At 37.3% G+C, this 13,865-nt stretch overlaps 1 protein-coding gene across 1 annotated transcript in view; it reads left to right on the top strand.

Annotated features, from left to right (window-relative positions):
* RANBP17 (RAN binding protein 17) overlaps positions 1-13,865 on the top strand; it is a 434,944-nt gene that overhangs the window by 396,713 nt on the left and 24,366 nt on the right. Inside the window, exon 25 of the mRNA XM_030927988.1 lies at positions 3,818-3,984. Coding sequence (XP_030783848.1) covers positions 3,818-3,984 — 167 coding nt within the window. The remainder of the gene's footprint in view (positions 1-3,817; positions 3,985-13,865) is intronic.

Here is a 13,865-nt window from a genome sequence, read left to right as displayed (position 1 = left end):
GACCAAATGCCCTGTGATCCTTATGATTCCACACTTTAAAATCTGCCCTGAAATAACATTTATCTTTTTCAAAGTCCTCAACCATAAATCAACCATAATGGAAGCTCTTCTTGCTGTTATTGCAAGGATATATGCTGCAATCTTCATGTCTAAAGTGTTTACCTGGCTTTTTCACAGCTGACTCAGTAGATTGGAACCTTTTAATGCAACCTGCATGGCATGTGGTCACCAAATCTATGTGAAGTCTTTATAATTTTTATATGATTGATAGCATATTGCTCTTCACTGGTGAGGGGAACCATATCTGCTTCCTGCTTATCTTTGTAGATGTAGAGTTACTTAATCCATGTACTTTCATGGTTGGTACTTGAAATGTAGAAATATGAAGGAAAAGAGAAAAGCAACCAGGCTCAACAAGTCTGTGTTTGACTTTTAGGCCCAGACATTTTCCACTTATAGTATGCTACATCCCAGAGTTGTAAAACCAAAGCTCCCTTTTCTGCAAAGTAACCCAGTTAATATGGAGAGATGAAGAATAAATTAACTAATTAATTAATCAGTTATTTGATTAATCAAATGCCATGTCTTTAGGAGGGAAACTCTATTTTTGGCTTTTATTATTTTTGATTGACACATGATAATTTCATATATTTATGGAGTACCATGTGATATTTGATATAGGTATACACTGTGTAATGACCATTTAGGGTATCCATCACTGCAAACATTTATCATTTCTTTGTGTTGGGAACATTCAAAATCTACTCTTTTAGCTACTTGAAAATATATAACCAGTTGTTCATTATAGTCACCTTATTAGTGCTACAGAACACTACAACTTAATCCTCTTATCTGGCTATACTTTTGTATCCATTAACCAACCTTTGGAAAAGCTCCTTTCTTAAAAGCTTTGTAATTCCACAGTTTTCCAGAACTATAGTCCACGGCTGTCTTTTAGACCTCCATTCAACTCCTCGTCCCTCATGATCCTGTATTAGCTACCATTTTCCTCTGTGTTAAATGCATATGACTGTATTTTAAAACTTGCCCCAAAACTTCCCTCTTTCTATTTTCCATGACATTTCTCTCTAAAATGATAAATGTGAGCTTTTAAACTGTAGTGTTTTATCAATGCTGGGTATTATTACTAAACACAACTCAAGACCTTCTTCTAAGAAAACTTTCTGAGGTTACCTTTAGCTACGCATTCTTTAATTAATTCTGCTGATATTTCACCTGTAATCTATGTCAGACATACATATGTCTCAGAACCTCAGAGATGAATAAGATGAATGAGAAACTACTCCCTTAGGAAGTTTATAATCTGCTTCCCAACCCTACTCTCTTAGTCTACTTCTCCTCTTCTGAGTCTACCTGTTCACCATTTTAATTGTTGCTCTTGTTAACTGTTTCTCTTACTAATCATAAACTCCCAGGGATCATGTGCAAATGTTGTCGTTAGCCAAAAAATGTGGGTGATGTCATGCTGATACAAAACCGTGGACTTCTGATAAGCAACTTAATCTCTAAGCTTCAGTTTTCTCATTTAAAATGCAAATTATTCTTACTATACAAAGTAGTTGTTACAAGTAAATGAGTTAATAATTTTAGTGTACAAAGGAGATAATAAATGGTTGCTCTGTCATGTCACTTACTTGTCAATAACACTTCCATTAACCTTTCATATTAAATATAAATGTTACACTCCTCTATTGGATGCCCTCAAGTAAGATCCTCCACCTGCTCTGTCAGCCTTCTCTTACATATCCTCTACACATTCTCTCTCTGAAATCAAAAGTTCTACTTCTTGAATATACCCTTCTCTTTTTACCATGAGGCAAACCAGTAGTTACTGCCATGTTTTGAGTGCCCATTGTGATTTAAGAAGGCGTTCTAGCCTGGGCATGGTAGCACACGTCTATAATCCCAGCAGTTTGGGAGGCTGAGGCTAGCAGATCGCTTGAGCCCAGGAGTTCAAGGCCAGCCTGAGCAACATGCAAAACCCTACTTCTACAAAAAATACAAAAAGTAGCCAGGCATGGTGGTGCACACCTACAGTCCCAGCTACTTGGGAGGCTGAGGTGGGAGGATCAGTTGAGCTCAGGAGGTCAAGGCTGCAGTGAGCCAAGATCACACCACTGCACTCTAGCCTTGGTGACAGAGTGACAACCTATCTCAACAACAACAAAAAGGTGTTTGGTGCTTACATATATTTTTGCTTATTACCTAGTTTTAATGTAGTGGTTAAGAATACAGATCCAGAAAAAACAAATGTCATATGTTCCCACTGATAAGTGGGAGCTAAGCTATGAGGACGCAAAGGCATGAGAATGATACAGTGGACTTTGGGGACTCAGGTAGAAGGAAGGTAAGTGGGGTGAAGGATAAAAGACTACACAATGGGTAGAGTGTACACTGCTTGGGTGATGGGTGCACCAAAATCTCAGAAACTACCACTAAGGAACTTATTCATGTAACCAAAAACCACCTATTCCCCAAAAATTATTGAAACAAAAAAATAAAAAATACAATAAAATTTTCAAAAAGAGTACAGATCCAGAGTCCAACTTCTTGTTTATTTTCATACCTTGGCTGTGCAGTCTTCTAGCTGTGTGACAATGGACAAGTCACCTAAGCTCCCTAAAATTCAGTGTCCTCATCTGTAAATGGAGATAATAACAGTAACTGTTATAGTGCTGTGTGAGAATTAAAAATAATAACTTATGTAAAGCAGTTAACACAGTAACTCATAGTAAGCTCTTAATAAATGTCAGCTGTTTTTATTACTAATGAACTTCTTGTCATTTTCTTCTCATTCAACTCTGCAAGGTCTTTTATAAATGGTGAAAAAAAGTGAAGTAGCTCTTTCAGATCAGCAACACAGCAAGTAATTGGCAAAGATGGGACTTGAAACCAGAACTGTCTGGTTCCAAAATCCCTATCTTTCCTACCACATTGTTGCCTTGTGCTAATCCCTCTACCTGAAAAGTATCCTTCCTTATGTCTAATTGGAATAATCTTTTGAAACCCATATCAGGTGCTGCCTCCTTCACCAAACTCTCCTTGATCCCCATCTAAATGTGATCCCTCCCTCAAAATCCTCAATTTGTCATTTTTACACAGCATTATGCTACAGTGACTAGCACACTAAACCATGAGTTCTTTGACACCAGAATGAGGTTAGACCACTGTTTCCCGTAAAACAGAACACTTTGCACTAAGTAGATACTTAATAAACAGTTGCTTGAACTGAAAAGAAGTTGTTAAGGTCACAGATGGGAAAATCTGCCTAATCAATCCAGGAATCATTTATTTATGTGTCTCTAGGCCAGACCCTATAATAGACACTGGGTTCAAAGAGTTATATAAGACAAATTCCTGGCTGGGTATGGTGGCTCACGCCTGTAATCCCAGCATTTTGGGAGGCCGAGGTGGGTGAATCACCTGAGGTCAGGAGTTCGAGATCAGTCTGGCCAACATGGAGAAACCCCATCTCTACTAGAAATACAAAAATTAGCCGGGTGTGGTGGTGTGCACCTATAATCTCAGCTACTCAGGAGGCTGAAGCAGGAGAATCGCTTAAACCCAGGAGGCGGAGGTTGCAGTGAGCCGAGATCACGCCATTGCACTCTAGCCTGGGTGACAATATTGAAACTCTGTCTCAAAAAAACAAACAAATTCCTGCCCTCAAAGAACTTGCAATTTGATAAAAGCACTTTGAAATCAGAAAGTAATTATTTTTAATGGAGCCGTTATATAATCAAATGGAGCAAAAACTTAAGTAGTGCAAATGAATTCTTATTTACTTTTTGTACAGATACAGTTGTCTCCTCCAGCTGCTGTACCAGTTTAGACTACATCGTGACCTACCTCTTCAAGCACATAGCAAAAGAGGGCAAGAAGCCACTTCGATGCAGAGAGGCTACCCAGGCTGGTCAGAGACTATTACATTTTATGCAGCAAAACCCAGATGTCCTGCAGCAGGTAACTGGTGGTTGATCACCTAGCTTATGAAACAAATGTTCCCAGAAGCCATACCTGGCCCTGAATTTATCGTAGAGCAGCCGATCTTGCCAAGACTTTTTGCACTGGTTAAAATATATATATATATATGTATGTATATATGTGTGTGTATACATATATGTGTATATATATAATATAAATACATATATATGTATGTGTCTGTGTGTGTGTGTGTGTGTGTGTGTGTGTGTGTATATATATATATATATATATAGTCTGGGAGTATTTTCCCTGAATATATATATATATATATATATATATAGTCTGGGAGTATTTTCCCTGAAAGTGAAGAAAAAACACAGGCCTTAGGATTACCTACCCTCAAGAAATACCTGGGTTGTTCATCTCACTTCAGTGGAGCAAGAATTCAAAAAGAGGATAGTTTTTCCAGAGGCCTGAGAAAAATTAGACAAAACTGGAACTGGAAACAGCCCCTGATTTCTCTCCTGGTGTCTCTGATAACGTCATCTTAAGTTTGCCTTATGAATACTCCGGTATATTGGGAAACTGCAATTTGCTGGACTCCTGGTGTATGCCAGACAGCTTGCTAGGAATTTCATTCATCATATCATAGTTGTTATTTTTCCCATTCTAAAATGAGAAATCTTGGTTCAGGTAGGTTAGGTAATATGTTCAATAACATCTAACTAATAAGTAATAAAGCCACAATCTGTTTATTTTCTAATGTATTTTCTAACTAGCTAATGGGTTAGGTCCAAGTTTAATATCATTTTTTAAAAACTCACTTGTGCAAATAACAGTAACGGCATGCATAAGAAATGAATATTGCAAGGTGCAGTACCTGTAGTACCAGCTGCTCCAGAGGCAGAGGCAGGAGGATTGCTTGAGCCCAGAAGTTCAAGACCAGCCTGGGCAACATAGTAAAACCCCATCTCTAAATAAGAAGATTTAGGCTGGGCACGGTGGTCATGCCTGTAATCCCAGCACTTTGGGAGGCCAAGGCAGGCAGATCACGAGTTCAGGAGTTCAAGACCAGCCTGACTGATATGGTGAAACCCCGTCTCTACTAAAAATACAAAAATTAGCCAGGCATGGTGGCATGCACCTGTAGTCCCAACTAGTCGGGAGGCTGAGGCAGAAGAATCGCTTGAACCCGGGAGGCAGAGGCTGCAGTGAGCCGAGATCATGCCACTGCACTCCAGCCTGGCGAGAGAGCGAGACTCCATCTCAAAAAAAAAGAAAGAAAGAAAATTTTAAAAAAAATTTTTAAATGTACATGCCAAAAATATTTCAAAAAGAACCATACTATTTTTTTATGGCTATGCCATCACTATATTTTCTTTTCTTTCTTTTTTTTTTTTTTTTTTTTTTTGTAGAGAAGGGGTTTTGCCACGTTGCCAGGCTAGTTTTGAACTCCTGAGCACAAACAGTCCTCCCACCTCAGCCTCCCAAGGTGCTGGGATTACAGGTGTGAGCCACTGCACCTAGCCCCATCACTATATGTGCTAATTCCACTAAATTTGGAAAGTATCTTCATCCTGTTTTCAGTTGTTTCCTTTTGCCAAATTACATCCATAATAGTTTGTAATTTGCAAATGTAAACACATCAATAGTGTGTTACTGTATGACCGTTAGGGAGCAAATAAGTTGCCTGCAATCATCAGAAAATGACGGCCGGGTGCAGTGACTCACGCCTGTAATATCAGCACTTTGGGAGGCCAAGGCAGGTGGATCATGAGGTCAGGAGTTCGAGACCAGCCTGGCCAATATGGTGAAACCCTGTCTCTACTAAAAATACAAAAATTAGCTGGGCATGGTGGTATGTGCCTGTATTCCCAGCTATGTGGGAGGCTGAGGCAGGAGAATTGCTTGAACCTGGGAAGCAGAGGTTGCAGTGAGCGAGATCACACTACTGCACTCCAGCCTGGCGACAGAGCGAGCGTCCATCTCAAAAAAAAAGAAAAAGAAAAAATGTCACTCTGTATCAGTAAATGATGAAAATAGAATGAGACAGCTATGAAAGAGGGTTCCTTCCTGGCTGTCATTTTTGGCTAATATTTACATGAAATTATGTAAACTTTATTTGTGGTGATGTTTCAGTTAACCAGTTATTTTCCAGGGATAATGGGTGTCATTCATATTTTGTGTAACTAGGCAAAGGGCTGTAGACCTGTAATTATTTGGTGTGACCCTGGAGCTGTTACAACGTGTTGGTAATGTAAAGGAAAAAGGAAGGTATCTCACATTTAGTGAGAATTTATTATGTACCAGGTGTAAGAGCTATTAAGATTCATAAGACATAATTTATCTCCTTACAAAATTTCTTGCCATGGGACAAAGAGACAAGTAACTCACCAGTTATTTGATAATTTAATTAATATAGTGATGACAAAGAAAGTGAAATATAAGGGGAGGGAGTATTGTTAGAGAAGTCTCCTCATTTAGACCCCACAACAACCCCGAAAAGTGGGTATCAGCATCCCCATTTTACAGATGAATAAATTGAGGTACAGAGAGATCAGCTAGAAAGTGGTAGAGCTGGAATTTGAAGCAAGGTCTGTTTGACTCAAAAGCCCAAGTCCTTACCACTCACACAATTGATATTCAAGGTGAGGATAATATCTCTGCTTCACCCGGAGTGGCTTTTCAAAGTATACATGCTATCAAAATGTCAGTGCTTCTCTCCTCCCTCCCCACTCCACCCAAATGCAGTAGCGACTGGTACTGGTGGGAGTGTATCACAGCCCTCATGTGTTTTACATGGAAAAAGTTGAGGATCACTGACTTAGAGCATGTTCACACCAATATATATATATATATTCATGGATTGGCCAGGAATCAGACCCAGCCTTTACCCCACCATGGCAAGGGACAAGTCTGCCACCAAATCACTCCTACCAGCACTCAGCCATAATCACAGTATTCTCCCATAAACTTTGGCAGAAACTTTTAAGTTGGTAGAAAATTTTCGCAAAAATCAATAGGCTATGGCCCTAGACAAAATACCATATCAGATTTTGCAAAGCAAGTAATGTGGTTGGGCAGGAGACAAATCAAGTTTGTCTTTACTCAGAATTAGCATGCATTTGTTGGTTTAAGTAATTTCTGTGTGTTAATAATACTTGGTAATCCTTCACTTTATAGCATATGAGTAAGTAGTGATATATCTTTATTAACAGTGGAATACATTCTATTTATTTGGAATGTAGGCTTTCAGATAGCATTTTAAATATTAATGACTGGGCTCTGGTAGTCAGCATAAATATGATTTGCATTAGTACTAGGTTATATCATCTTGAGTGCCTCTGATGTCAGCTTATTAGGTATAGTAATATCTGACATCATCTCCTTAGGTCACTGACAACTTTGACCTCTATTCTTATGCACAGTTTCTGTCGTCTCAAAAGCTCTTTTGAATTGATTTGAAATTTTGACTCTTCCCTTTATGAGGCAGTAAAATTGATAATTATTCAGATGGGAACAGAGCGCTGAGTGAAAAATCAATTCCACCCGCTCTCTGCTGCGTATAAAATTACTTCTGAGTCGGCTGGACTGAACGGATGGCCAGAGTAAAAGCAGCAGGCAGGAGTAGTGGGAAGAATTAGCTGGACAGAACTAATAGCCTGAAGGGATGGACTTGAAAAAGAGGGAGTGGGCCAGTTGGGGGTTATTATTAGCAGGGATGGGTCCCATTGATCATCTGTTTACATCAGCTTTCCAAGACCTTATAAATCAGCCCTGAAGAGCAGCAGAACCCAAGATTCAGCCTGTTACCAGTGGGATTTTGTATTGGATTATTTTCATTTTCACACTCAGATGAAAAGTGAGCCATTGATTATTCATTGGTTGCCCATTAAATGCTGTTTTTAATAGATGATTTGCCTATCACAGAAGGTAATGAACAAGGTTGCTGCTTCATAACTTGAGGTTTCAGTTTTCAAGGCATCTGTGTCGGTTAAGTAATGCCTAACCCTATTAAAAGGAATGGATTACAAATTGCTTAACAGTGCTGAAAAACTAGACCCTAATGACTAATTGTGCTTGGAGTTTAGAGAGGGTTTGTCAGCTCTTTAAACTAAACTGATACAATGATACTGCAATTATTTACTAGTTTGAACTGTTTTTCCCCCCAACCTGGGCCTATTTTGCTGGAAGCATAATTGCATGAGGAATGTTAATTCCAAATTGCAAAAGTTATCTCCTCAAGCTTCCATAGTAAAGGAAGCATGAACCTACATAAAGGTTTTCCAACATCCTTACAGGCCCTTCTATTTGTATATAGCAGCCTGGGAAAGATATTTTATGTGCCTCTCACCTGGAAATGTGTTTATTATTCCCTGCTATGTGGCTTTAGAGCTTCAAAATTTTTAAAAATGTTCTCCAAATAAGCCATTTTTCATATTTTGCAAACAACTCTAACTTTGCAATCATTAAAATTTAGTTCATGTGAAGGTCCATTGTATGTGAATCTATTTGAAGTAAAAACAATTGCATCACCAGCATTGCTTTGACCTAACAATTGAGAAAAACCCAGTTTACATAAAATAAGGTGGAAAATTCCCCAAGCATTTTTATGTTATTAGAAGGATAAACTAAAAATTTAAGGAGAGACCAACAGTAACAGTGATCAGATTACTAATTACTACTGACTCGTAGCAGCTAAGATAATAATTCGGAAGACAACATTTCTTTGTGAGATTTTTTCAGTTTCATCACTGGTCAGTAAGTATTTGCATCCATAACACATAGTTATATGTAATTTGTGAGATTATTAGAATAAGACACTGATCCTGAAAGCTTCTCTAAATCAGAATTCCAGTTAAAACTAATTGCTCTAGAAATTGTAGCACCTTCCACAGAAATATAACAAGGACTATTATGCAATTAATTTGTTAAAAGGGGTATTTTTAGCAATTATAGTCTTAAAAACCTTAATATATTGCATAGAGGAATTAGAGCAGTTAGTGTTGAATTCATCTTACTCTCGTCTATTTATCTATTTGCTCAAGTCAACTGTACTGAAATCCAAAAGAAATTCTAATTGTGATTTTCTTTCTCTCCCTTTTCTCCCTCCTTTTTATGTTTTTTTTGTTTGTTTGTTTCTTTGTTTTTTTGTTTTTGTTTTTTTTTTTTTTTTTTTTTTTTGCTAGCATGGCATTTAACTACAAATTGTGAAGAGCTGTCAGGAGTTATAAAAATCATACTTCAGTAGGGACTTAAGCTGAAAGAACATTCACCCTTTTCCTCAATCAGTCAGTCAATCAATGAAAATTGCTTTTGTATAGTGCTCTTCATGACATGCATCCCAAAGTGAATTACAGCAAAAGGGAAATCATCTGCTCTTTTTTCATTTCTGTGTTTAGACTGAAATGATATTGCTCAACATTTTGACATACTATACAAGACATCTTTCATACTTAAGATTCCATTCCATAATACTAAGTAGGAGAAAATGCAGTCGCATATTTAACTGATGTTGAGATTTTGGCCTACAGGAACCTTAGTAAGACTCTTACAGTCAAAAACACTTAAGCAGATGAAATACAGTCATATCTCTTGTCCTCTTAAAAAGAATAGTTAGATGTTCTAATGTTAATAAAGACATTTCTAGTGATCCTTAAATAAAAAGTATGCTCTTTATGTAACCCATTAGCTCACTCTGGTTGATTTACAACTGTACTCTCAATAATACAGTAGTATATTGATATCAAAAACAAACTGAAAGAACATTCACAACTGGATCAGGTAATAACAGATTTAAAAAGTTTAAAGGAAGCCAGGGATATGTCATTAGACACTGAAATTGGAAAATAGGAACTCAAATTACATAACATAGTTTTTGCACCTGGTGCTACAATCTTGGTTTTAACAGCAATCAATGTATATATTATGCATATACATAGTGGGAAAAAAATAATATTGGCAAAATGTACATGCTTCTATTCACAATAGCAAAGACATGGAATCAACCTAAATGCCCATCAGTGGTCAACGGGATAGAAAATGTGGTACATATACACACCATATACACCATGGAATACTACACAGCCATCAAAAAGAAAGAGATCATGTCCTTTGCAGCAACATGGATGGAGTTGGAGGTCATTATCCTAAGCGAACTAATGCAGAAACAGAAAACTAAATACAGCATGTTCTCACTTATAAGTAGGAGCTAAACATTGAGTACACATGGACATGAAGTGAACAACAGATACTGGGGCCTACTTAAGAGTAGAGAGTTGGAGGAGGGTGAAGATCAAAAAACTACCTACTGGGGTACTGTGCTTACTACCTGCATGACAAAGGAATCTGTATACCAGACCCCTGTGACATGCCATTTACCTATATAACAAACCTGTACATGTACCCTGAACCTAAAATAAAAGCTTTAAAATTTAGAAATTTAAGGAATAAAACTTTTCAAATGTAAATGCTTACTATGTGCAGGCACTAGCTTAACCTACTTACGTATGCATTATCTGGTTTAATCATGACTGTATCTTTGTGAAGGTGTAGTGTTATCATTACCATTTTACAGATATAGGAACTGAGGCACAAAAAAATTAGGAAACATTCCCAAAATCACAAAGTCAGTAACTGGAAGAACTAAAATTTTAACTGAAATCTGTTTAACTCTAGGGTTCACATGCTTAAACACAAAGCTATCTCTGTTCCTTTGTTTAGTGGTTTCTAATCTAAAGTACGTATGTTTTGAGCACATAAAATGAGGCAAGTTGAGCTTCCAGTAAGTCCCACTGGGGCCATCCTTAAGGTAGAATGGTTTAAAGCAGTCATTCTATACCCCAGCATTATACTACAGCCAGGACAAAACAGATGGGCAGTGACCGAGAGGCAGCGGGCAAGGGAGAAGGAGGTGGCTTTGCCAGCTGCTGCAAAAAAAGCCCTGTGGCTCCCACCACCACCAAGGCAGACCTAACCAAGCTTCCACTTTCTCATTCTACGCCCACACCCATGCATTAATTTTACAGCCAGATGTTGAAGGTATATAATGTAGTAGGACATGTAGTCTTGAGAAGGTCAGAATCTAGTAGTACAGCTGTGTTATTATGTCCTTTGTGACTTTTCTTTAATGCCTGTGAGGTAGCTCTTGAGGTTTAACCTGATTTTTCTAGGACAGAATCAATATGGCAGCTGTGAAATGATGATAGGGAAGCAACATGTGCTTTGCATCTCTCTCCCATATCCAGCACATCTCTGTTCACTGTCCTGACTGTCACCCCTGATTCATCAGCGTAGAATGCTATTTTTAACCTCTTTCTGGTTGTAAACTGCTGTTTTCTAAAGGAAATTTCTGCTGTTGAGTACCATTAACTCTATCAGTGGTCATTCTTAAGGTCTGAATCTATACCTGAGTTCCTTTGAGCCTCCTTCTCACTTTCCTATCCATTATAACTATACCAGGTGTCACAAACTAAGATGCCTATAGGGCCAAGAAGCAAAAAACCTGAATGAGGTAGACATGAAGGAATCCTAAAGTTGAGTGCACATCTCTGTCTAAAGGGGGCAGCCTCAGCACACCTCCAGCCAATTGTTGCCTTATAAGAAGGTCAGACCCAGTGTTGCCAGATATATTGAAATTTCTCCATTGAAGAACAGCCAGAAATTCAGATTTTTAGGTGTGGCCACTGATTGAAAATTAAAAAAAAAAAAAAAAAATAGAAACACTTGGCAGGACAACACTGTATGCCTGGATACCAGCTTTCCACTTCTGTAGTATAGAATCTTAAGAAATTTCAGAACTAAGATCTCCCAGTGCATGATACCTTGTATTTCTCACAGCCAGCCCGTATAGCACTGCTACAGTGATATTTTTGTTTCTGTATGGTTTTTTGCTAACTTTTTAAGCATACTTTTTTGGTTAGTTTTAAAAGGATATAGTTATTTTGGTTTTACTTAATCTAGGGCTTTGGGGGTTATTTCTTAATTTATTTTGCTCTTGCTTTTACTTTTACTATACTTGTCTACTTGAACTTAAAGGGGCTATTTTATCACTTTTGGGTTACATCTTTGCACATAAGGAATACAAGAAATAGGAGATGAAATGAAGCTCACTTAATACTTTTCAAACTTTCTTTTTCTTCAAAATAGCCAGGTTTGTTTGAGATAAAAATAAAGTTTAGTTTGGTCAAGTGTGTGTGTGTGTGTGTGTGTGTGTGTGTGTACAAAATCTAACTACTAAGGATCAAATTAAATATTTAAGAGGTCTGGGACTGGACAAAAGTATCTAGGTAACAACCAGGTAATAAAAGTCCAAAAGAGAGTAAACCTCTTAAAAATGAAAAATTTGTGACCATTGCCTCAAGAGATCGGTTTAGAAAGTTAATGCTTATAATGTTAAAAATAGAGAAACACTAGTTTTTTTAATATTAAGATGACATTTTACCTGTGATGCTATAAAAGTACTTACCTATCTTTACAAGAATAATCTAGTCCAGATCCTTTGTTATTAACCATATCTTTGCCATTTTAATTTAATTTTTATTATAGAAATATTTGATGAATGACTATCTCAATGGTAACAAAAATGGCATTTTAAAACAAAAAACGATTAAAAAATATATTTTTTATTGATTTATAAGTCATCAAATTAACATTGTAGCCATAAGAATACATATTTATAGAGTGATTTTTTCCTCCCTCAAAGATCACCTACATCCTGATACTTGTCCCAGCACCCAGCAGAGCCTGACACTTCATGATAGTCAATGAATATTTGCAAAGTAAACCCCCAAAGTATTAGTTTTCAGAAGTATGATCGCAGGCGGTTATTTTAAGTATCAAACCTAGTGTAGTCATAGACTGCTACATAATAAACCAAATGGAAATGCTAAGATAAGATTATATAACCTTGCTGAAATTCTAAAAGAAAATTTTATTCTAAACATGGGTGAAGAAAGAAAAAAGTACTTCAGATATTGTTCCAAATGGTTAACAGAACAGAGAGAACCCCCACTCCAACCCCCACTAGGACATGTGTTTTTCTACCTCTAAGCACAGTTTAAGGATGTAACCCATTGATAGCATAACTTGCCTTATTAATTGAAAGGGATGGAATCCACCAGATGTACCCAAACCAGCAGAGAGTTGGGTGACTAAGCAACAGCAAAGACACCATATTGAGTGAGCCAGAATCCAGTCTCCAAGTCATTTATTTCAGCCAGTGACAATACATTTAAACTCCTGTGCCTCAGCAGTGATTGATGGTTTAATATCATATATAATTTTTTTAATGAAGGAAAACTATTTAAATATGTTACCATTTGCACTGGTATTCTCCTATGTACATAACTGCATTTAATCATTATGGGGATTGTTTTTATACTTGTGTAATTTGTATCCAAGAAATAACTGTCAAAGTCATCTCATGCCGTTGCTGGAAATGGTACAGTGTGCTTCATACTTGAATAGATTCATTCTTCCCTGTACATAATTAAGAGTATTGGAGCTTTCACCATTACCACATAGGAATTCCATGTTTACATTTCTGAGAATGAAAAATTAGCCACAATGTGCTTTTTCAGGTTCCCATTTTCTGAGGCTATGATATGTAAGCACCTTAGTTTTGTGCCAGTGTATGATTTGAAGAGTTTGATTTTAAGACTTTTAATATTAAAATACATAATAAAATTTTATTATCTAATTACAAGAGGGTTTAGCCTCTTATTAAAGTTGCTAAATCAGGCCTGGATTAGCATTATAATGGCACAGTTTGACATGGAATACTCAAAAGTCAAGTTCGGGGGAGCAGAGGGTTTTTTTGTTGTTGTTTTGAGGGGGGCTTCCCCTACCCCCACCCCTCACACAAAATAACATGGATGAAATGCACGTATGGAAACAAACAAGGAGCAATTTGGAACGCT

The sequence above is a fragment of the Rhinopithecus roxellana genome, chromosome 3, assembly GCF_007565055.1.
Source record: "Rhinopithecus roxellana isolate Shanxi Qingling chromosome 3, ASM756505v1, whole genome shotgun sequence".
Taxonomy (NCBI): Eukaryota; Metazoa; Chordata; class Mammalia; order Primates; family Cercopithecidae; genus Rhinopithecus; species Rhinopithecus roxellana.
This window is presented reverse-complemented; position numbering and strand designations above follow the sequence as displayed.